We start from the raw sequence: 25,276 nt of genomic DNA on the forward strand, positions 1-25,276 counted from the left end.
TAGCATTACGTTTATTTACATGAACAAACACTTCTGTGTTTTTCTTTCTTCTGAAAGACCCTTCCCCTTCTGTTAAAAAATCATAACTTACCTGGTCTCAATTTAAGAATCAAGTTTTGAGGTGCAATCTGAACAATGTCAGAACTATTTTTCTGTCTGCCTACACTGAGAGGCTTATTTTTAAGGATTTCTATTTGGGAGACAGGGTTTTCGATGAAGGTTAATTGACATCCTTTGGCTAAAAGATTTGCTGGGGTATCACATCTTTCACCAACTCCAGATGGATGGGTAAAATTCTAAAAAAGAAAAAAGTAGAGAAAAAAAGAATACAAATCTGCATTTCTTTATAAGATGGGAGTAATTAAAATTTTTTACATACTTTCCTAGTTAAGCATCTTGCCATCTTAAATACATCATATCCCTGTATGACTGACATTGATTATAGGTCTAAAGCTAAGTTATAGTTGAATAGCCAGAGTGTTCTGCCAGCAAAGTTATGAGTAAAGCTGGAGTCTCCTTTTAATTATGTTCATTTGAATTCATTAGCAGTTTTTTTTAAAAAAGAAAAAGCTCATTTATTTAAATATTCTTCTTTGCCATGACCAGATTCTTGAAATAGTTGAGTTCATCGAGTTGACATTTTTCAGTCTATTGTTTTTTTTGGAATGACCTGTTGGTTCTTGGAATCCTAGGCCTGTCTAAGCTTTACCGTGCATCTATTACTAAATCCGGTAGCAAAGAGAGATTTTTCTATGTATTTCTAAAGGACAAGGATTATGACATCCCACTGTCTGATACTTTACTAGTTTTAATCATTGGTGTGTTGCCCTGATTAGCATTATTTCACTAAAACTGACCTCTCAGGGACCTTAAACTCAGTATCTTAAAGTGTTCTAGTTCAAGGTCTTTCCTCCAAGATTTGGAAGTAAGGAAGGGAATTAGAAGATGGTTTAAAAGTCTGCTTTTCTGTACAGGACTCTGGAGTTTCCCAGGCCCCATTAAGTTCACATGAGCACTGAGGTATAGTATTTCCCAGCAGATATGTGGCCATTCCATTTTTGCAGCATCAAGAGCAGAAAAAAATGGGGCCCAGAGATACCTGTCTTACCTGATGGCAAGGCTACTCTACAGTGGGCACTAGGAAAAGTTGAACCCATTGACTCTCATGCGAACCAATGCCCATATTTTTCCTGGCCCCTTAGAATTCAAAGCCACTCTTGATGTTTTCACCAAGTAGAAAAGTTACCTTTCTTCTGAAATTAAATTTTGAGAATATAATTTGTTATCTACCAGTCAGGCCTTTGTGTATTTGAGGCTCTGGCAAACTCTAACGTCTCATATTGTAAGGAAGGCAAACAGTGGCTGATGGAGGTGCCTTCACAATACAATGCAGTTGCTATCAGCTCTAGTCACAGCCTTTGACAGAAGGTCAGGTGTGGTGTTAACCACACAGCATATTTTCTGTTCTTCCTACCTATGCAGAAGTCTATTTTACATTTTGTTCCAATTACCTCAATTGATAAACTGATAACTACTTTTACTACTGGAGTGACCTCTTAATCTTGCCATAAAATTTGACAATCATTTAGCTACCAAGGGTCATCCACAAGTAAGGCTATGAGAAACTCTCTCAAATGCTAAAAAGTTCATTTAAACAAAAATTCTAGAATGATTTGCCATTTTCTGTCTCTGGAATGAAATTAATGCTGTCTTCTTTAGAAAGCCAATGTCCAAAAAATTATGGCTACCCCCCACATTTACATTCTCAATCCTGCATTTGATATGTCGGTTCAAAAGAGCACAATTCCCCTGAATGCTGTTTTTGTGGCCCCTATCAGTCAAGGGAGTACTAGGGCAGTGTGCCAGGTTTATTATGATTATTATTAATTTATTTTTATTTTTTAAATATATTATACAGGAATGCATTACAATTCTTATTATAGAGCACAATTTTTCATATCTCTGTTTGTATATAAAGTATGTTCACACCAATTCATGTCTTCATACATGTATTTGGATAATAAGGTCCATCACATTCCACCATCATTGCTAACCCTCTGCCCCCTCCCTTTCCCTCCCATGCCTCTGCCCTATCTAGAGCATGGGAAGAATAGATGTTTAGATTATCTTTATGAGATCCAGTGGGGAAAGGCTTGTTTTAAAATTCAGAGTTAGTGCATCTCTTTCTTATCAGGACACCTCTGCAGATCACTCTATGATGTCACAGCACCCACAGTGACTTAGAATGGCTTGCTATATGCCCCCAGGCATCTTCACACTACATAGTTTTCAGTTTTAGATAAGGAATGTCTGTTTGGGGCTTTGTCATTGGTATGATACAAAGTGACTGAACTCATGAAAATATAAGTTTTAAAAGAACTGAATAAGGTCTGAGTATTAAGGTTTTCCCCTATACTACAATGCTCCTTGTAGAAACTAGCAGTGGCTCACATTGGATCCTGGTTCCCAGATGGAATACAGCTATAGTACTGATATCAAATGTGTGTTTAACTTCAGAAAACATCTCCATGATTACTGATTGTCCAGAAAGGCTTGACATTTTACATTTAACCCATGAGAAATTACCTTAAAATAAGAAAAGGAACCAGGTTAAATAAAGGACTCTGAGTTAACTATTTTATTTAGAATAATTTGACATGCATTCCTTCCATGAATTGTGTTTGAAAGCAATCACGTGAATACTACTTTGATCCACTAATACTTTTATTATCCTTTCTTGATTTGTTTCACTCATATAACCCCACAGAAAGAAGGACATTATCTGAGCTATCATTGAGGAAATCAATATAAGTGTAACTGCACAGAGCTTTTAAAAACATGTTGAGGTCATTTGTTTTACCTCCTGGGAACACCAGGCACACTGAGGTCCAATGAGTAAGCAGTCTCCACAGGTTTCTGCACCTCCCAAGGCACAGCCACCTACATTTAAATTCAGCAAGATGCAAGGAATTAAGTACACTTTCATTCATTCCATTTACGAGACTTATGCCTCTTAAATTACTTGAACAAAACAATATCAAAATGTATTTTTGTCTTCAAAAATCAATTCTGAAAATGCTAGCAACTCACATAAAAATTTACACTTCACATCTATCAAGTTGAAAATACATGTGCCTTATAAGCCAAAAATTATCATCCTCTTCCTTTTTTAAAAATAGCTAACTGTTGACAAATACAGAATCATCCTGTTTTTTATTCTTATTAAATACCTGTCATTTTAATTTTAAAATTATTTGTAACCATTTAAAATGTTTCTCTTATAAATGTGGTATTTCTGTTTGTGAAATAAAATCCTTTTTCTCTCCCAAGATTATTACTCTCAAGAGGAAGAACTTATTGTATAATAAAACAGAAGTTTCCAAAACGACTGTCACAAAGGCATTAAGAAGTCCTACTGTGCAGTAATGTTGTTTAATTCTCCTCATTAAAATGCCTGTGTAACCTTTGTATTTATTTACCTTAAGCCTAGAACATTCACGGTGGGACCAGCCCTATGTTTGCCTGTAATTTGTTAAAGTATTCACTCGGTGGCAAAAGAGCCATCAAACAGGTCAAATAAAAAATGACTTCAGCTCTAGTTTCTGAACCAAATGACAGGTTTGTCAAGCATATCGTGAAAGCAACATATCCGAGAACTTAGGTCTTACCTTGTGCATGATCATTCCTTCCTAGAAATAGAAAGAACAGGCAGAGCAGCTCAATCCCCATTCGTTTCAGTTCTCGCTGTGCAGATTAAAAAAATGAATTACCTTCAAGGTTACAAGACCAAAGCTGAAGATCGTTAAAGGCTTTCTTTCTTGAAGTGTAAAATATTAAATACTACTTACACTGCTTTGAAATGAAACTTGAGATGTAAATTAAAAAGCTTTCATTACGACTGAAATGAAAACAGAGGCTACCTGGACAGGTAAAGAAGAAAAGCTGTGTTTAAAAGCAACTTCAACATGATTTACTTCCTTGTTCTCCTTATAAGGAAGGCAGGTGTACAATCACCAAGAAGGTGGGGAAATTCATTCAGGAGAAATTTTTGTTTAAGTTCTATTAGTCTCTCTGCATCCTAGAGAAAGTTGATACCTTTAGTGAAATGTTGATCGATAAAATGTCAAAAGAACAACTGAAATAGGATTGCTTCTACAATGATTTTAATTTAATGAAAACAGCAAAGATGTGAAATAAAACATAAGCATTTAAGTTACAGGTAAGGAGGGTAAAAAAGAAAAACAAGCTAAATGAAAATACCTCAGGTTTCTGTATTCCATGTTAAATCCTCTGCAGAGAATTACAATAAAGTCTGAAAAATAAAAAATAAACATAATTTTATTGGCAGACTAGAAGTTAGGGTTAGGGAAAACAAAACACTATTTTCTTATTTTTTTTTCATTGGATAAAAGACATTTCCCATATACTGTTCTTATTTAAAAGTTTATTTAGCTTGTTTTTCCATTTCCAGTGCCCTGGATATTGCCTCCATTTTAAAAATCCACTATTAGCTTGTTATTCATCAATTCATTCAATAAATATTTACTGAGTAATGGTTTGTGTCAAATATCACTTTTAATTATATATATATTTAATTTATTTTAAAATGTAAATTTATTTTTATATAATGTGGCATTTCAATACATACATACAATGTATCGGGTAGGGTAATTAGCATATATATCACCTCAGATACGAATCTTTCTTTGTGTTGGGAGTGTTCACAGTCCTCTCTATTAGCTATTTTGAAATATTTCATTAATTGTTGTCAACCATAGTTTTCCTACTGTGCTTTACAATAGTTGGCATAATTTCTCCCTATAACCATTGACTCTCCTTTCTCCCTCCCTCCCTCCCTCCCTCACATCCTTCCCAGCTTCTAGTAACCACTATTATATTCTCTACTTTTTTAAGATCAACTTTTTATCTTCTACACATAAGTGAGAATATGTGGCATTTCTCCTACTGTGCCTGACTTATTTCACTTAATGTAATACCCCCAGTTCTATACATATTGTTAAAAATGACAGAATTTTGCTCTTTTTATGGCTGAATAACATTCCATTGTGCATACAATACATTTTCTTTATCCCCTCACCCACTGATGGACACCTAGGTTGGTTCCCTATCTTGGTTAATGTGAATAGTGCTCCAATAAGCATGGAAGTGCAGATGTTTCTTCAACAGACTGATTTCCCTTCTTTCAAATATATACCTAGTAGTGGGATTGCTGGATAATATGATTGTTCTAATTCTAATTTTTTTTTAGGAACTCCATTTTCTTTTTCATAATGCAGATATTCTCCTTGAAACAGATTATGTCCATGAAAAAAAAATCAATCAACTACTGAACTCTTGCAGCAAATACTCCTGGAGAGCAGTGGGAAGAGACTCAAATTCAGACAGTGATTAGAGATGGGATGAAGAATAAAGCTGGCTTAAAGGAAGGAGGGGCAGTGAGGAGGTGTTGGTTTATGTTGGAGAGTCTCCTTGACCAGTGCTATGTCACAGAGCTCTCGATGACATGGGTGACACAGGAAAGTGCAAAGACTCTGAGACTATAAGAAAGGAAAGGAAAAATGATGAGTTTTGAAGACAGAGGTCAGATTATACATAGTCTTGACCTTGAATTTTATTCTAAACAGGTCAGAGTGTCATAGGAAACCTAGAAAAATATGATGTAATTTACATTTTAAGAGAATCACTCTGGCTGCTGTGGAAGTTACAAGGTTGGAAGGTGTTTGGGGCAAAACAATAACGTGTGGCTGTTGAGGACAGACACGGTGATGGTTGTAACTAGAAAGAGGTGGTCAGGACATATTTTGAAAATGGACTGATTATGGATTGGATGTGGACATGAAAAAAAGGGAGAGGTTTTTGGTCTGAGCAACTGAGTGATACTCTTCATTGACAGAGGTTAGGCTGGGGAAAGAGGATGTGAATAAGAACATGATCAGTTTGAGATCCTAGAAGATAACCAAATGCCACTTAGGCAACTGGATATGGAAGTCTAAAAAATGGGGACACGTTTGAAGCATAAACTGTAAAATTGGGATCATCAGCTTGGATTGAAAGATATGAAGCTGATGGTATTCAATGAGTCTGAATGAGATCCCCAGGGAAGTGAGGTTTTCCTAGGTCCTGAGTTGTCTGCACACAGACCTCCCTGGTAGCCACTATTAGCCTCTTTGGATGCGCTGAGGTAAGGGATGCCCGAACAGCTGTCTATCTGCCCACTCTGTGGAAACTTCTCTGGGGTTCTGCTACCACCCAAAATCTTTTCCTCTTGGAAGACAATCAGACTACCTCTCTTGGCCTGTTTTGAAGTTAAGAGAACCCCAATGACTAGCTCTTGCCAATGGAACATGAGTGGGAGTGGATGAAATTTCATTCCCGCTGCCAACAGGATGCAGGCAGCAACAAGGTCCTGGGAGAACTCCCAAGACCCAATTCAACCCGTGAAATTGAATTTGTGCTTTACATTGAATGCCCTGTGCCATCCTGTATAAAGACTTCCAGTAGTTTATTGTCCAGTATTGTTACAGGGCTGGCATTCAATGGATATTGAGTACATAGATGAGAACATGAATAGATGGTTTAGGAGGGTACAGAAAGCAACCAGGAGAGGCAAAACATGTCCCCTGCTTGGGCTATGATGAAAGCTTAAAATGTAGGGTAGAGAAAATGCAGAGAGGAATTTAAGAAAAAATATAAAGTGAAGTAATGGTACAATAAAACATTCTCGCACTCTGTTTTCATGTTGGCACTGCTCTGGATAACTGGTACCAAGCAGTAATGCACAGGGAAGGCACAGTCTTGCTTCCTGAAGATGTAGTGCCTGGTGCCCTCCCCTGAGAACTGTTCTACTCACACCACTGTGGAAGGAGCAGCTTTGTTATCCATGTTTGCCATAACTCTCAAGATGCCCTGAATGGAAACCATGTCCCCTTAACTAACCAGATTATTTTCCTCTGTTTCTGCTTGTTGTGGCTCACCTTATTCATGGGAGATAAGTTCTAATTCCCTCAGAGGATGCCTGAAACAAAGGATAGGACCAAACCCTATACATACTATGTTGTTTTCCTATACATATATACACACAAATTTAATGCCTTTTCTATCAGAATGTAATAATTATCACATACTGTGACTGTAGCTTTCTCAGTTTGAGAGGTCACCTTGTAAGAAATAGAAAGTTTGGTGTTCCATTTTCACAATATAGTATTTAGCCTTAATTAGGATGTAAGATCCAATGGTGGCCATTTTAACTATAGCTCTTCCCTTTAACTGTAGCCTTTTCCCAATTTAAAATGAGCCAATCATGTAGATTATAACCCTGAGCTCCTCATATCAGAGCAAGGGGCAGTGCTGCATTAGGGATATAATCAGGTGGACTGTTCACTCACGTGTGCTTGCTTACCATAATCAGTAGCACGCCCTTCCGCAAAAGTAAAGTTTGCCTTGCCAAGCTACTTCAGTGCACATGTTTGATTCCTTGTTGGGCATGGGACAATTGGGGGGGGGCGGTGTACCAGGGATTGAACCCAGGGGCACTTAATCACTGAGCCATATCCCAAACCAATTTTAATTTTTTATTCTGAGACAGGGTCTTATTAACTTGCTTAGAGCCTCTCTAAGTTGCTGAGGCTGGGTTTGAGCTCATGATCCTCCTGCCTCAGCCTTCTAAGGTTCTGGGATTACAGGCATGCACCATGGCACCTGGCACACCCTGGTATTTCTAACAATAGCAAAACTAGAATGAATTTCTTTTTCTTTTTTCATAGTTTCATGGACAGAAGATTTGTTCTTTCCATAGATCTTAGCAGCCTCAGCATATAAGTTTTTCCTTTCCTTATTAAGTAAGGACTTTCATCTTTTTACTTTAAAAGAAGCCCTTTATGGCTTCTCTTTGGCATATCTGAATTGTCAGCATTACTACTCCTGCACTTAAAGGTCATTTTTAAGTAAAAGGTCATATTTAAGTAAATGTATTACTTTAATACAAGTAATTTGATACTATGACAGTTGATATGATAACTGATCTGATAACTAAATCAGGTGGGTAGCATATAAAAAGTGGATACAGTGGACAAAAAGATGATTCACACCCTGTGTGAAACAGAACAGGATGGTAAAAGATTTCATTGTGCTATGTTTATATAATCCAAACCTTTTTTCTTTTTAAAAGAATTTCAAGGCATTGTGGGTTTAGCTCAGTGGTAGAGCACCTGTCTCAAACTCATGAAGCCCTGGGTTTAATTTCTAGTATGACAATTAACAACAACAACAACAAAAAATTTAAAAAAAGAAAAAAAATTCAAATTCACTGGAAAAAAATCACTGCAAGTATTCATTTGCTGTTTGACATCGTAATATTTCATAAAACATTCCTGTTATTAAAAACTGAACATATTAAAAATTGTTTTAAAAATGATTTCATTGTGGTACTTAGAATGGTACACAACTTAAAGTTTATGAATTATTTCTAGAATCATTTAATACTTTTGGATTGCAGTTGACCAGATAACTCTGAAACTTCAGAAAGCCAAACCATGTAGAGGGGAAAACTATGTGGAATTTGAACTGAGAAATATAGGCAGAAAAATCTAAAGTTTCATAACGGAAGGTGAAGCTGACAGGATGATGAGAGAGAGAGAGAGAGAGAGAGAGAGAGAGAGAGAGAGAGAGAGAGAGAGAGAGAGAGGGTAGGGGGAGAGAGGGAGGGAGAGACTGAATGTATCAGGCTGGAGGAAAGAAAGATTATGCTTCAGGTGTCAGTCCAAGTTTAGAAGAGATCAGCAGCTATGTGGAGGCAGAAGCCAAAGGCAAGGGAAAGCTACACTGAGTAGAAAATGAGTGGGTTGAGGTATCTATAGAGAAGGACCCTGAGCTACATTAATTGAAAAGCAGTAGAGTCAGATCCCAAATTCATTCTCCTGAGTTTCTCAAGCAGTCTCAAGTGGCTGTAATCCCAAATGCACTTCCAAGTTATCTCTTTAAGAACAGTTCTTCCTGGCTTTCTCCAGGACCCTGCTTTCTTTAGAGCAATATATACTGTTACAACAAATTCCCTTTTCTTAGGGTGGTGGAGAGAGTTTCTGTATCCTTGCTATTGACACTTTTAGACTGGCTGGCTGAGCCCATAGGATATTATCTTGGTTGTTCAGAGCTCAGGGAAGCAGCCTCCCTGCACTCCAGCCTCTCAGCAGCCTTTGCTCGGGAGATTTCAAATGAGCTGTTTTCATCTGTCCCTGGCTTTAGAGAATCATATATACCTCTGGCTCACTGCATTCAGCTCGGATCTCTCCTGGAAACTGCCACTCAGCCACATCAAAAATTGACAGTCCAGGGCCCAGTTGGGTCTGACTCAGGTCCTCACTGGGGTTTCCCACTCCCGGGAGAGGGGAAACCGAGTAAGCCTGGCCAAGAGTCATCTGGAATACTGGGAACCTGGTAATGACCTTCAACTTGGGCTGGGTTTTAACGTGTTCCCTGTTTTATTCAAGCACCAATGACAAATCTTCTACTTCTGTGTGTCTATCTGCAAGTACATCTCAGGAAGTAGCTCCAAGAAGACAGCACAGATGGGTGTGTTGCCTCAGAGTCTACCTTTGAGGTAGCTCTGTGACATGTCTGCAGAATTCCATGGCTGACTTGTAGTTGTGTGTAACACAGGAAACAAGGAATTTGGAAGCTGCTGTCTTTGTCTCACATTTCAAGACATTCAGGAAAATTCTTTCAAAGAAGGATATGTAACAACTCTTGTCATCTAGTATATAATACCCATAATATGCTAGGGAAATATTTTATGGCCTAAGCCTTACATTCTAGGCTGGGTTTGTTTGTTTTTGGTGTGTGTGTGTGTGTGTGTGTGTGTGTGTGTGTGTGTGTGTGTATGTGTGTGTGTGTGTTAAAATACACATAACATAAAATTTATCCTTTTTTGTTTGCAGTGCTGGGGATCAAACCCAGGGCCTCCTGTGTACTAGGCAAGTGCTCTACCACCAAACTCAAGCTACATCTCCAGCCTTCAAAATTTACTATTTAAAAAAAAAAATTCAGCCAGATGCGTTGGCACATGCCTGTAATCCCAGCCGGCTTGGGAGGAGGATCGAGAGTTCAAAGCCAGCCTCAGCAAAAAGCGAGGCACTAAACAACTCAGTGAGACCCTGTCTCTAAATAAAGTACAAAAAAATAGGACTGGGGATGTGGCTCAGTGGTTGAGTGCCCTTGAGTTCAATCCCTGGTCTCCCCACCCCAAATTTCAAACATGTAATTCAGTGACATGAAGTAAATTCAGATATCGTAAAACCTTCACCACAAGCCATCTATACAACTTTTTCATCATCCAAAATTATCTCTGTATGCTTTACCTAATACCTGCCCATTAATCCCCAAATTAAACTCTGCACCCTTTACCTATTAGCTGCCCCCAGTAGCTGCCTCTCTTGCCACTGCCCTTCACCATTCTGCTGTCTCTATGAATTTAACTATTCGGTTATTTTATTTAGCACAGTGTCCTCAAGGTTCATCCATGTTGTAGGATGTGTCAAAATTTCATTCCTTTTTAAGACTGAATAATATTTCGTTATATGGATATGCCATGTTTTATTTATCCACTTATCTGTCAATGGACATTTAGGCTATTTTCACCTTTTGGGAATTGTGAAGAGTGGTGCTATGAACATGGATGTACACATGCCTATTTTTTTCTAGAGCTCACTTTTTAAAGCCTTTAGATGCTCGTGGTGAGGGAAGGTCAGTATAATGGCAAGAGTTTTGTTCCGGGTATAGAGAAACCTGTGTTTAAGTTGCAGTCCTGCCAGGTCCTACTGTCTATCTGTGGGGATAATGTTTTTTTTTTTTATTTGTTTGTTTGTTTGTTTTTTTCTCAACACTTTTGTTTTCAGATTTTTGAAACAATGATATTATCACCTTTAGGAACATGGTGAAGATTTAATTATACCACTTTGGAAGGAAACCAGATTTTGTGGGACCTGAAGAATATATAATTTGGGGGCTTTCCTTGAGAAAAGGAAAGTAAAATTGGAAATCAATGAGGTGTGAAAGTGCATGTTTATTACAAATAAGGGGGGAAAGCCATGACAGCAAGTTACTGAAGCCTTGGAGATTCCAGTCCTTTGTTTTGTTTTGTTTTGTTATCACCTTAGGCAAGTCACCAGAGATGCTTACCTAAGAATGTTTCCTGATGGTAATCTGGCTTCCCATTCCCCAGCCACTCACAGGTCCCACCCACTCCTAAGCTCCCACTCCTAAACTGGGGGCCTGGGCTGAAGCTTCATTCATTTCCTGATGACCACTCCCCAACCCCTCTGTGGTTTTCTCTCAGGATTTGTATTTATTTATTATTTTTTTTAGGATTCATATTTACTGTAGCTTCCTTTATTAAGCACCTACCACTGTCAGGCACTGTTGAATATTTTATTAGTATTGCCTGATTTCATTCTCGAAAAACCCTCATAAAATAGGGACTATATCATTTCCATTTACCAGATGAGGAAACTGAGACATGGAGAAGCTATATAACCTGCTCACCATCACCTAGCTGCTCAGGAGGCCACCTGGGTATGAGGCCACTGCCCTCCAACCTGAGGGCAAACCATCTCCGGGTGGATAAGAGATATTTATGGAGTTAAAACAAACAAACAAAAAAAGGTGCCCACAAGAAATGAAACTCTACCAGAAACTTAAAAAAAAAAAAGGCTGTATCTTTAGCCCTCTCATTTCAGCTCTGGCCCTATAACTGGCTGTCTCTTTTTTATGGGTTCATCCTGTGAATCGTTTACCACCAAAAATGAGACAAAGATGTGATCCTGGATTGTACAATCCTTTCTTATTCCTTCTCTGCTTGAAGTCAAGTACAATCACTTAAAAACAAAATGAAACAAAACAAGCCGCCTGGCCCTTTAGGCAGCAGGAAACAGCTTCGGGAAGCTGAATCTGCTGGTCAGGAGCCAGGCCTGGCACTGAGTGCAGAGGAGGGCGGTCAGGGCATTTCCTGTGGCCAGGAGATGACTCAGGATTAACTCCTGGTGCTTGAGCGGCAGCCTCCTTCTGACTTCTCAGCTCCCCAAGGCCCTGCGCACACTAGAGCGCAGCGGGCACAGGAGTCAGAGGAAAACCATCCTTGTGATCAGTCTGCTTGAGAAGTCCCTCACCTCAGGGTTCGGAAATTCTTTTGAAGTCCAAAAGAACTGAGCTCTTTTTGTCTTTTTGTTGTGGAATAAATCCAAAGATGAGGTTTTCCAGAAAATGCTAGCAAGCGTGAGTTTATCCTGACTTGACTCTGAGAAAAAGACTTGTTATGCCGTTCTTTCCCCATCTATGAAGCAAATTAGTGGTCAGCCAAGGCAAGAAGTCCATGTGAACAAACAGATATTGATTGCCAAGGGATTCACTCATACTCAGCTTGCACAAGTGATAAGCATATCTTTTTCTTTTCATTTTAAAAGATAAGCAATCCAACTGAGGATTAGGATTAGTTGATTTTGAGCATTTATTTTTTTCTGATATGAACCATGTCTTCTAGGGTTGCAATGGGCAGATATGTTACAGTAAAAATGGATTCTGATTTATTTATTCATTCACTCATTCAGCAACCATCAACAGATCACAATTTGTGCACAGATCTTGCCTCTTGGAGTTTACATTCTGGTGAAAGAGACAGACAACACACACACAGATGCTAAGAAAAATAAGGCATGGTAAGAGATGGCTGAGGTGGGATGGCTAGAGAAAGCTTTCTGCAAAGGTGTCGTTTAGCAGAGCCCTGGGGAAGTAAAAGAGGGTGTCACACAGCTGTCTCTAAGAGCAGCCCATGCCATGGGAAGAGGGAGTACAAGACCTGGGGAGGAATATTTGGGGACCAGCAATGTGGCTAGTGAGGCTGGAATGGAGTGAGAGGGTGATCTGAGGAAGGTAGTAGGAACCAGGCCAGAGAGGTACAGGGGCCATCAGCAGCTCCTGAAGGAGAGTCTGGGTTCGGGGTGGCGGGACAGTGCTGTGGTCAGAACTGTGGGTTTATATTCTGCGTGAGAAGAGAAGCTCTTGTGGAGTTTGGGTTGGATGTGAAGGAGCTTATGTTTGAAAGGATCACTCTGAGTGAACAATAGAGGCAGCAAGGACAGGAGGCAGGGGGCTGACCAGAGGCTGCTTCAGCATCTTAAAGTCACAGATAATGAATTACTTGGACTGTGGTGGACACAAGGAAAGTAGTTCAAGGTGGTTGGATTCTGAGTATACTTCTATGAGACAGGATATGCAAATGAATTGCTCATGGGGAGGGAGAGAAATCAAGGGATCAGGGATGACTCAGGGAGTTGTGGAGCCCCCACCTGATAACCCCACCATCTCTGACAGGTTGCTCCAGCTGCATCAGAGAGACATGGTGCAATATCTGTCCATCATTGGAGTCACAGTGAGCTCTGATCTCCTCCAATGACCTGTGGAGCCATGAGGAGTCATAACTGCAAAAGGTTCTCTGGGATAGAACCAGAGAGGTCTGAATCATGCAGGCCAGTCCTCTATTGTGAGACTGCTTACATGCTTGTGCAAACATTCCTCCAGTCCAGTGAAAGTCTGATTAGCCAGCCTCTTCTGTTCTGGAATTCCCCATGACTTTGCACTGAGGGAGCAAAAGAAAATCTGGAAAATCCCTATGGTCTGTAATCCTCCATGGCTGTGATGGTAGATTCACTAAGGTCAGTTTCATAATAGTGCCCCTTAACAGATTTAAGTATGTCTCTCAATCTACATGTATATTTATCTATCACCTATCCATCTTCATTCTTCATGAGGGCATGTAAGAAGGAAGATGAGATGGAAATATTTTACTTAAAAAAAAAAAAAACTTGCACAGTGGAAGGACTTCATACTTCTTTTGACCTTAAAGATGGAATTTATGCAGCTGTGACAGTAGGGATGATTGTTACCCTTTCAAAAGCTGGGAGAAACGCTGGCCAGTGATTGTTTGAGGAGCATCCTTGAGGAGATCGGTGGAGGATTTATTACTTTCTACTCCCATTTTATGAACTTTCCTGATTGTTTCTGATGTCCACTCACTGAATCCTGTCTGAAAGTTTACACAAAATCAAATAGAGTAAAGGATTGAATATGATGTGAACACCCTAATCGTTAAAAAGGCTAAACAATAAATTATTCTAACAAGCTAATCAAAATGTCATTAAGCTGGTGATGTCTGGAGAATTAGAAGAGGAGAAAGAAGAAAAGCCTTTAAAAGCAAATACAGCTGGCATCTAATTAAAGATGGTATGTTGGGTTTTTACACTGCAACGGAAGTAAGAAATCTATATATTGTTGGGCATAATTACTTTCAGACCCAAAGTGACTTCCCTGAGCTGTCAGATGTGAGAGACTTTGAGGGAGTAGAAAACCCACCTACAGGAAGTGCTATCTGTGGACTCCTGGCTACTCTGGTGGAGCCTCACTTGCAGCTAATGCTGGAGCCCCCACTTAGCGCCCCCTAGCTGTTGAGTGTGTAACAGGTTGCTCAACCCAGGCAATGCTGCTAAGGGCTCAACAGTGATTTCAACATTGGAGTAAGGAAGTGAATCTTTTTTATATATCAGGGAGTTCAAAATATTAAAGTTTCAACAACAACAACAACAACCCCCCCCCACACACACACAGTAAAAGCTTTTTTGATAGAAGAAAATTGCCGTTAAAATCAAATATTTGAGGAGATAGTGGGGGGCAAACTTCATTACATATTGATGAAATTGTTATCTTGAATTCCCAATAGCATGGAATGGTGACCAATAGTGTGGAAAATGCAGTTGTCAGCCCTGGTCTCAGAACAGACCTTGGTGGATTATTGGACATTTGTTGCACAGTATCAGTTGGTCTTAAAATGGTTTATGGCCTTAACTTTAGGCAATCAAGGATTAGGAGGATGGGATTTAAATGTTAACTGACAGAATGATTTATTTTTATGTCTGTCTCTAGTGCAGAAGCACGGTTTCCCAAACTGTGTTCTGAAGGAAGCTGTTAATCCTTGTCCTGATAATGAATATGTTCCTATAGTTTATTTAATATAGACTATTAAATCCCCCTATCAGAAATTCATGATACTCATTAATCTAGTAAACACTTCAAGAGGCTCTATAGGGAAGAAAATTGTTAATCTTTGCTTAACAATTAAACAAAATCCCATTTCCCCAGGAAAGTGTTTTTCTTTATGCACTTATGGGCATCCCTGCGTTCTTTCTCACCTAATGTAGTTTCAGAACTGCTAATGGTGAGAACAGATACACTGGAAGCAGTGTGGAATTCTATGTAGCCTACCATCAAGGAAACAGAATTAAATTTAAAAGTTGTCTCATAATAGTGTAGCCACATTTCTTAAGAAAAACCCAGGTGTGAAATCATTTGTTCACTGCTCTCTTTCAAATACATTCTCCAATTCAAAGACCTTTTAAGATGGGTTTTCTGGGAGAAAATTGTCCAAGGGAACTCAGAAGGCAGATCCATTTTGTTGATAATTCAGACAAAGTACTTGGGGTAGTGATACCTCATTATAAATCTCCAGACTCAGACTGGGGCTTTGACCTTGGCTACTTAAAAAGTCCAGACACTGAGAGTTTTAGTATGAATGACCTAGGCTGGTTTCCCTTGAGAAATGGGCTCCAAGCACAGTCATCTGTTATTTTCCTGTGATGTCCCCTTCTCTGGGCAGAAGAATCAGTTGCTGCTTGTGCCTCTCATTGTCCTTTTTGCTATGTCCCCAAGCTCTCATCTGCCTGTGTGTCTATCTACCTGACTCACTTATAGAAGGTCCAGAAGAGTAGCTCCCTTAAAGCAATAGCACTCTCCTCTTGGGGTAGGGCACACCATTTCAGGTGATAAAGTGTGCAAAATTTTGTTCCCATATTGTCTCTGCTGCTTTCTTAGTATCTTAAGATGCAGACTTCACAAAGGCGGGACCAATCTGCTTGAATCTGAATGTCCTCTCTTGATATAGATCATTCTCTTGAAAAAAAATCTTTACTTCTTAGAATGATTGGTTTTATCAGAAGTTTAATTCTTTCCTAGTTGTGGGAATCTAAGTGAACATAGGAAATGCATCATTTGTTCACTCTGTTGGATGTCAAAATAGTAATCACTATAACCCATTCTGTTTGGTTTTCTAGAAAAAAGTAAAATATGGTATAGGTGTTTTTAAAAGGTTGAATTCCATAGCAGATAGGAGGGGGAAAGCATAATGATAAGTTTCAAGGTTATATTTGCAATTTGCGAGTCTTCCTTTTTCACATCTCTCAGATAAACATGCTAGATCTTGTTCACATAAATTGCATGCAAGTAGTAGGTTGGTAGTCAGAAATACAGTTGGAGGAGATCTAAAAAACCAAGAAACCCTGAGTTAGAAAGAATGTTTAGTTATTTTATTTGGCTTTTACCTAGCTTTGGAACTAGGCAAAGTTATAATAACATTTTCTAACAACTCTTCTCTAAAAATGTAGTGTCATCTTACTTTTTTTAAAAAAATAGCCTGCTTCATGGAATATTGCAAATATGAATTTTTTGGTCCTGTTAATAATCCTAAAATTATAACAGCTAAAGTGGCCCTAAAATATGTCAGACACTATTCTAAATTTATCACATTGTGAGGTACTGATATTAAAAAAATTAACAATATTTTAGAACAATTTTAGATTCATATGGAGTCTTTCCTATTATCTTTTTTTTTTTTCAGTACTGAAGATTGAACCCAGGGGTACTCAACCACTAAGCCACATCCCCAGCCCTTTATTTAGTTTATTTAGAGACAGGGTCTCACTGAGTTGCTTATAGCCTCGTTAAGTTGCTAAGGCTGGCTTCAAACTCACAATCCTCCTGCCGTTCAATAATAGAAAATAATTGCTCTTCCCCAGCCAGCCACTGAGATTACAGGCGTGCCCTACCTTGCCTGGCTTATTATCCCCTATTATTAACATGTTATGGTTGGTATTTTCCAGTTGTTGCAATTGATAAATCAGCATTTGATATACTATTGTTTTCTAAAGTTTGTAGTGCATTCAGATTTCCTTAGTTTTTGCTGTTTCTGTTCAAGGATCCCCTCAGGATACCATGCTGTATTTGTAGTCATGTCTACTTAAGTTTCTCTTAAATTCTCCCCATTTTACAGAAGAACAGATGTGACATATAGGAAGCTAACTGACTTTCCTCCAGCCTCAGAGTTCCTAGGAGGAAACATTGGCCTCAAATCCCTGTAGTCTGTAGGCACGTGTCTCACCTCTGTACTAAATAATTGATATCTTAATCATGTGACTTCATCTTGAATTGCTTGAGTCACTTGTCAGTTCAGGCAGCACCATGGTGGAGTGGTATGCATACCTGGCCCAGGTGATTTCATTGGTGGTCTGTGACTGGCTGGACTTACATAGACAGTTTTCAATAATAGAACAATAGTGGCTCGTTCTTAGAGCCTTCGGGAGATCTTAGAGGAAACCAGGAGGCTTAAAATAACAGAAATTGATTCTCTCACACAGTTCAGGCCATAAGTCCGGAAGCAAGGTGCCTACAGGACTGGCTCCTGTGGGAGCACTAGAATCATCCCTTGTTTCTTCTCTGGCTTCTGATAGTCACCAGCAGTCCTTGGCATCCCTTGACCTCGATCTGCGTCGCTCTGATGCCTTATCTCCACATGGCCCTCTGCTCTGGTGTTCTCTTTCTCTGTCTCTTCTTCTTATAAGGACACTTGTCATGAATTTGGGCCCACCAAAAAAAAAAAAAAAATTGGGGATGATTTCATCTCAAGAGCCACATGCCTTCAATCAGACTTCCTGGATTTGGAGCCAATTCTTCTACGTAGTATCTATGAAGCTGAGGACAGGTTAGGTTATCTCTCTGTAAGCCAGAGAAATGGGGAGAATTCAAGAGGAGCCCAAGGAGACATGCTAACAAATATAAAGGATCTGCAAAGATCCACATCTACAGATTCTGGGAAGGCAGACACATCTTTTGGAGGCAGCCAATATTTGACCCACCTCCAGGAACTAGCAACTCATGGAAAGTTGTTGGGAGAATTAAGTGAGATAAAATGACACAGGCTACCTGTGTGGTAGGCATGCCTTCAACATGACAGTCATTTTTATTAACACTCTTTATTAATACTGTTTTGTATAATATGAGGTCTCCCATTGCAAAGTGTTAAATTGTGTAAATGTCCCGAATGAAATAACTTCATTCATCTGTGTCTAGTTTATGTGACTATTATTAACCCTATAATTGCTGGACATTATGGTCGTTGTAGTTTCTACTAGGAACTCCACAAGGTTGTATGAATGCAGCCTCTCCTCTTCCTTTTCTTGGTGGCAGAGGTGGGGCAGGGGAGAGGTAGCTTCCGCTAATGACACTTGTCAGAAACACAGAAGCTCTTTAAGCCTCATCAAGCCAGGATGCCGCTGAATGGATTTCCTGTTTGTTTGCCCATGTTGATAGACGTGCAGCAGAAAAGAAAAAGAAAACAGCTGGGCAGCTCAGCTGTTTCTCTGTCCTTTGGTTACCCTCTGTGGTCACTGGTTGCAGCACTTCCCTTTTCTGCTCAGGATCTTTACCCAAGGGAGAGAATTCCAGCTTGGTGCTGAGCATCAGCCTCACCCCACCCATGGCACTGCCCTGCTGCTCCACCCACTGCCTGTGCTGTCTCCTGCGGTCACTCCTGGCAGCCACAGGACTCTGAGCTGGCTTCAGTGAATTCCTTCTGCATTTGTCACAGTCTCAGAATGTTAGGGCCCTTAAGAGCCAAGTCCAACCCTACTCCATTGTCTTTCGGTTCCTTTCTTCAGACAGTTGCTGAGCAGGTGCAAGGTGCTCTGCTAGGTGCCAGGAGCAAGCTCCAGGGGCTGACTTCAGAACCAGCAGTGGGCCTTCTCTGAGCTGCCTGAGAAGATGTCTGTATGATCTCCAAAGAGTGCTGAAAGCATATATCTTACCTAGAAACAATTCTTTAAATTATATATCCGTTTTTCCTGCAGTCTGTCTACTAACACAACATGTAGACTCTATGACCTTGGAAGGAGAAAAATTGCGTCTTCATTTGCAGCAATCCTTGAAATTAAACATTTCCTTTCATTGTAGGCAGCAAACTACGTTAATATTACCAATACCTGGAACTTGCACTAAGATAAATCACGTGGATTTTTCATATTACTTTACCGTTGTTACAGATATTGAGAAATGTTATCAACACTTAGCATTCTTCAGAAATCACCATAATCATTAGATCTGCCACTGGCCTTGTTATTTAAAGTGTTAATAAAAGGTACATGTGTTACAATAATGTCAATTTGCTTTTCAATATTTTGATAACTGTTGCAATTTAATTGGATTGTTTCTGTAGTCATATATATTTTATTTTAGGAATTCAGTACTTTTTTTCTGAAAAATAACATTCATTATTTTTATTCAAGAAATTTCATTCATTCAAGATTGCCAAAGGGGTCCATGACACAGAGAAAATGTTTGGAATCCCTAAGCAAGTACCTTTTCTAGACCACCCAAAACCCACTTGACATAATCATCTTCCTTTTTCCTGAATGAGATAGAGACATTATATGCAGAAGTGGGCCACTCCACTGTTCTGGGATCACTCTGGGATCACTCAACTCATTGCACACATTGTCCTTGTAGGAAGTGAAATAAGTATTGCCTGGAGTTTTCAGAGTAAGGAATTGCACTGAGGAATTATGCTGTATATATATGGTAAATAAATTATTCAGTCCTTTAGCCTATAAAATCAAGGTAGGAGTTTCTTTGTACATGTGTCCTTTGGGGTTTAACCTTATCAAAACAAAAATAAGGTGCAAGAAATGTGGAACTGTGTCTGTTCATTTAAACATATGAGCATAAAGTTGTTTTGTATCACTGCTCCTTACTTAACATGATGAATTCTTGAATATTCTTTGGGATAAGAAAGGATTTGAAACCACCCTTCAATCAACTTTTGAAAATCTTTGATTTTGGTTAAGCCAATACTTCAAGATCTTCTGAACCCCAAAGTTAATAGCAATCCTGAGTTTTAAAATATTACAAAAATGAGTTCTAATAATGATTCCACGATTGAAAACTAAAACCTGTAAAGAAAGGTTTGAAGAATTTTATGCACATACACAGTGAATGCATTGATTTAAACTTTTGTTTAACCCACTAAATTTCTCATTGTAATTCACATTTGAATTTCTATACTCCAGTAGATGAATCAGCATCTTAATTTAAGCTATTATATATGGCTCTGTTTGGGTGGCACACATTTCCACTGGGAAGCAGTACCTTCTTTGTTTATCAAAGTTTGAAAAATTGAGTATTTTGTTAAATTAAATAAATCTGACATGTTTTCAAGTAATTGGATGGGAAAAATAAAGGTGCTGATGCTGTTTATGAGAAGAAGAGATGTCATAAACTTGGAAATAATTAGATTGAAAACAGCACACATTTAACCTTTATTTCTTCACTAAATTGTAAATTCACTTATGAAAGAAAAGGGAAAAACTTAAAAACATAGATCAGAAATATGCCACTCATAAAAAAGAGGCATGATCAGGTGAAGGGTGGGCTGGGATTGAAGATCATAACCTTCCAACTCTGGGGGATCCAATCTCTCTCCCCTCATCTCATGTCCCCTATAGGAGAACTTTTATACCCTAATTTCTACATGAATTTCAGGAAAACAGGGCTGTGTGCTTTTGAACTAGCAACCTAAACATTTTCACTTCACTTTTCCCACCCCTGCCACCACAAATGACAGTAATAATTCTTATGTCAATAAGATGAATTCTATCTTGCCCCAAACCTGCCGACTCCCACATTAATCTCAGTTCACAAGTGGGTGATGAAAGAATAGCTAGTCTGCTTTAAGTAGTCATTAAGTGGTCTCTCATCTTCCAGTCCTTGTTCCAACTCCCATATTATACAACTAAAACAGTATTTTCATAGGTCACCATCTTTGGTGATTCTTCATAGCTCACAGAACAAAATCCAATTACTTCAACTCAGTATTTAAACCTTCCAGAATTTTGTGCTAATCTCTCTCTCTCTCTCTCTCTCTCTCTCTCTCTCTCTCTCTCTCTCTCTCTCTCTCTCTCACCAGAGATTGAACCCAGGGGTGATTAAGCATCCCCAGAACTTTTTATTTTTTTAAATTTTGAGACAGAGTCTCACTAAATTGCTTAGGGCCTCAGTAAATTGCTGAGGCTGGCTTCAAATTTGCAATCCTCCTGCCACAGCTTCCTGAGCCGCTGGGTTTATAAGCACACCCCACTGTACCTGGCACCCCAATCTCTTATTGTGATTTATTGTGCAGGACTCTCATAGAAAGCTATGGTTCTTGTCAAACAGAATTCCCCCATTTCCCAACAATCCATTATTTTGTTTGTGGTTACCAACCCTCTCACACCCTTTTCCTTGTTAGAAATGAGGGCACTCAACCACATCTGCTTAGATTATACATACCATGTGCATCCTTAATTGCAAAGTTCAGATCCAATCTTTTCCCTGGTAATTTAGGCTACAACGTCCATAATCCTGAAGATATTACTCATTTGGGACTTATGAACTATGCTGAACTTGTTAACGTGTAACTGTATTTCAATTTCTTTGAATTGAGAAATAGCACATTTCCAAGCACATAGTAGGCATTCGATAGCCCTAGACTTGTTTATTGATTATTTGATCTTTACTTCTCTAATGCTTAGTTTTCTCATTGGTAAAATTAAAATAATTGCTATCTTGTAAGACTGTTGTTAGAATTAAAGATTCTATATGTGAAGAGTGCTATATAACATCACAAATGAGATATCCCTACCCTAAAGTAGCTTGTAACTTAGCTGGATAAAGAGATTATTAAGAAATTCAATCTGGTATGGAGAAGAATGCTAACAAGAAGCTAGAAGATTCAATTCTATCTCAATTTAGCTTCTCAATAGGTCAGTGACTTTTCTGCTCATTCTTTTTCCAGGTTTCAATTTCCTCATATCTAAATCAAGGGGAGGTGATACGTGTGGAAGAAAAAAACTCTAAGATCTTTTCCCACAATAATACACAATGTTTCTGGAAACAAAACATAAATACAAGACCAGAAAGATGTAATTCGGAATTTGGAGGGTTATAAAGAGGGGAGTGCAGTTACTTAAAGAAAAAAAAATTTAAGTTAAGATTTGAGACAACTCTTGAAATTGAAGAATAGAAAGGGATTCAAAAAGAGAATGGGAGAGGGGAACAAGAAACAGCAAAGATTAGCATCACAAGCAAAATACTGGAGGATTAGTGAAGAAAGCCATCAGATTCTTGGCTGATCTGAGACACTGGGGCTAAGAGACAGTTGGGCATGAGGGGAAGAAGCAATGGATGACAGCTTTGGACACCAGGCTGCAGAATTTAGATTTGAACTGGCTGGCAGTAGGGAGTTGCAGAAGAATATAAGCAAGTCAATGCCAGGAGCATTCAGGAACGTCCATTGAAGCAGCTACTCCATCATCATGCAATATGGAGACACTAGAGGCAGGGAGACCAGCTCTGGTGGAAACGCTTCCTTTGGAGCCCGATTAGATAGATTTAATAATGTAATCTAAAAATAATTAGATTAGATCTAATAACTTAGGCTCCAGGTGATAGGAACAACTATCCTTGACTAGGAAGGTGTGATAGACTGTTTTATTGATCAAAATATTCATTTAATCTCTAGAAGGATTTGTACACTCATGCTCAGTGAAGTCAGGCTTGGCCATGTGTCTTGCAAGACTCCTCATTTTAAAAGCATGATCTATCTCTTTCTCCTGAACTCAGAAATCATGTGTCTTTTCTTTAGCCAATGAAATATGAGTAGACATGATGCATGCTACTTCCAAGCCAAAGCTTGAAGGGCTGTGTTGAGGTCCCATGTTTTTTTTTTTTTTTTCTTTATGCTATGAAGCTGGTGATGTTCCCGAGAGGAGCTACTCCTCAGCCTGGACACTGGAGTCACAGGGTGTGAAGTGGAGCTGCAGCCAACCCACAGATTCCATGCAATATTTGTAAGGAATGCACACTGCCTTTGTTAGGCAGTGACATTCTAGAGTTGTTACTGCAGCTTATTTTAGCCTTAGCTGATGGATACAGATGATAACTGTAAAAGCACACTCTGAGAAAGAGGAAAAGGAGAGATAAGGGAGTTGCTAATTTAAAGAAGAAGAAGACAGCAGCACCTCAGGAACTCAGGGCATTAGAACTTTACCTCCGCCATTACGTCTTTTCTGTTACTTCTACCGCTTGAGTTTAAATTGATTATGTTAACAGTAAAATAATGATGCATTGAGGAATATCTTATAGGTGTTTAATACAAGACTTTTTAAATAAAATATTAGAAATAAAAAAAAGAACTTTACCTCAATCTGGTGAGGACCTCATTCAAAGTTTAGAGGTAGGGAGAGCAAAGGGATCCCTGGCATCATTCTTGATGTTCTGAGTTAGGTCTGACATCAGGACATCTAAAGGGAGGTTTCCTTGGGGGTCAGGCCTAACCTGACTTTCTTCCCACTCCTCACTTCTCTAACGTGGGTCTGGTGTGAGGAGGAGGGTGCTAGATCCAATGGGAATTAACTTTTCCAGGACTCCCCAACCACAGAATATACGACATGATAACCATTAGTTCCAGGATTTTGTCTTTAGTCTGTAAGTGCTGGCAGTTTACTGAGATAAGAACTGTGTAGTAAGAAGAAGTATGGGACAGGTAGCAATAATTTAGGTGGGCTGGAGATGGGAAGAGGGAATTAATGAATCCAATCAAGGAATAGAGGGTCTGATCCCATATAAGACATGGGAATGGAGAGGGGTGGAGGTCTTAGAGATCAAATTCACATGACTAATATATAGACTTACTACTACTAGATACCATGTCTATCCTTTACATTACACCTGAAGTCTTATATTCTCAATGAAACCTCCAAGAAAGGAGTGTAGAAATTGGTTTCCACTTCAATCAACCTATCACAGATAGGTTGTAACTTTCACCTAACTGCCAAGCCTGCTTACTGCTACTGTTTTCCTGTTAGGTTCTGCCATCAAGGGCAACAGAGGGAGCTTCCAAGTGTGGGAGAGTTAGGAGGGAGCTGCTCCTTCTTGGCTTCCTGTGCTGGTATGTGTCCCCAGCAATGCCTTCTCACCCTGACAGTGGGTTCGTTTTAGAAGCAATAGTCGAATCCACTTGGCTGGTTTCAACACTCACAGAGTCAGCCTTATCACCCACAGACCCTGATGCAGCCGGGTTAGGCACCTCCTTACAGGTCCCAGGCTCAGCCCTGTGGGAACTCTTCTGTCTCTAGGATTTAACATTATAACTCTTCCCGTTGTCCACCTTGTCCCAAGGTGGCAGTTGCTGCCTCAGTGATACTTAGGCTTATCTTTTTACCCATTTAGTTACTTTATACCTAGTCAACAATTCTTCATATTTAATTCTTTCCGTTGAAACAATGTGGCATTTGTGTCTCCTGCTGGGACCTTGACTTATTCTTTCTTCTGTATATATATAAGGCAACTAATGATTTCTATTAAGAAATATTAAGTAACTTGCTCAATGTTATTCTGTTAGTAACTGGACTCCAGTAGGGAGTCAGCCTCCTTTTAACTCCAGAGCCCTGGGCATAACTGCTCTGGTCTTTGCTTCATTTTGAGCCCCTTTGTCTTGCTCACCATCACGGTCTACCTTTCTTGGTGCATGCCCTCACTTGGCAAACTGTTCTGGGGCAGGAACTGCTCTTTCCCCCACCCTCTGAGTATAGGATGGAAGGCCTGGGGAGGGGGTTGTGCACAGCATCAGTGCACTGATCTCATTGGGAACAGAGAGATGCCGAGGCCTCCATCCGCCATGCCACAAGTTCAGGACTTGGTATTCTAGAAACTACCCTTTGCAGTCTTTGGCTGTGAATTCTCTCTGCCCAGCCTCCCCTGGCAGCTTTAGGTGAAGAGAACTGGGGCACCAGAGCGTGAACAGCCAAGCAGCCTAGGGAGGTAACAAGCCTGGCTGGAGCAGAAGAACAGCATTTTCTGCTAGGAGATCCCCAGGGTTTGGTCTGCTTATTTGGGAAGGAAGCAGACAATTTACATTTTAGTCCTCTATGAATTAAAGCCTTTCCAATGTAATGTGTTTTTGCTCTAGGCCTTTCTTTCTTTTATTTTTTTAAAGTTGTTGATGGACCTTTATTTTATTTATTTATATGCAGTGCTAAGGCCCTTTTTCAAACAAAACAGAGCAATAGAAGCAGTT

General features: G+C 39.4%; 1 protein-coding gene across 4 annotated transcripts in view; it reads right to left on the reverse strand.

Annotated features, from left to right (window-relative positions):
• The window catches only part of Itgb6 (integrin subunit beta 6), a 119,760-nt gene that overhangs the window by 64,420 nt on the left and 30,064 nt on the right, over nt 1-25,276 (reverse strand). For 2 of the 4 annotated variants that reach the window (XM_026393074.2, XM_026393077.2), the window contains exons 2-6: nt 4,261-4,312; nt 3,849-3,920; nt 3,669-3,744; nt 2,861-2,940; nt 92-296 (exon numbers count right to left, since the gene is read on the reverse strand). In XM_026393074.2, the coding sequence (XP_026248859.2) occupies nt 92-296; nt 2,861-2,940; nt 3,669-3,729 (346 nt within the window). In that variant the 5' untranslated portion in view covers nt 3,730-3,744; nt 3,849-3,920; nt 4,261-4,312. The remainder of the gene's footprint in view (nt 1-91; nt 297-2,860; nt 2,941-3,668; nt 3,745-3,848; nt 3,921-4,260; nt 4,313-25,276) is intronic. The other 2 variants (XM_026393079.2, XM_026393078.2) reach the window with 2 other exon arrangements.

The sequence above is a fragment of the Urocitellus parryii genome, chromosome 1, assembly GCF_045843805.1.
Source record: "Urocitellus parryii isolate mUroPar1 chromosome 1, mUroPar1.hap1, whole genome shotgun sequence".
In the NCBI taxonomy this organism is placed as follows: Eukaryota; Metazoa; Chordata; class Mammalia; order Rodentia; family Sciuridae; genus Urocitellus; species Urocitellus parryii.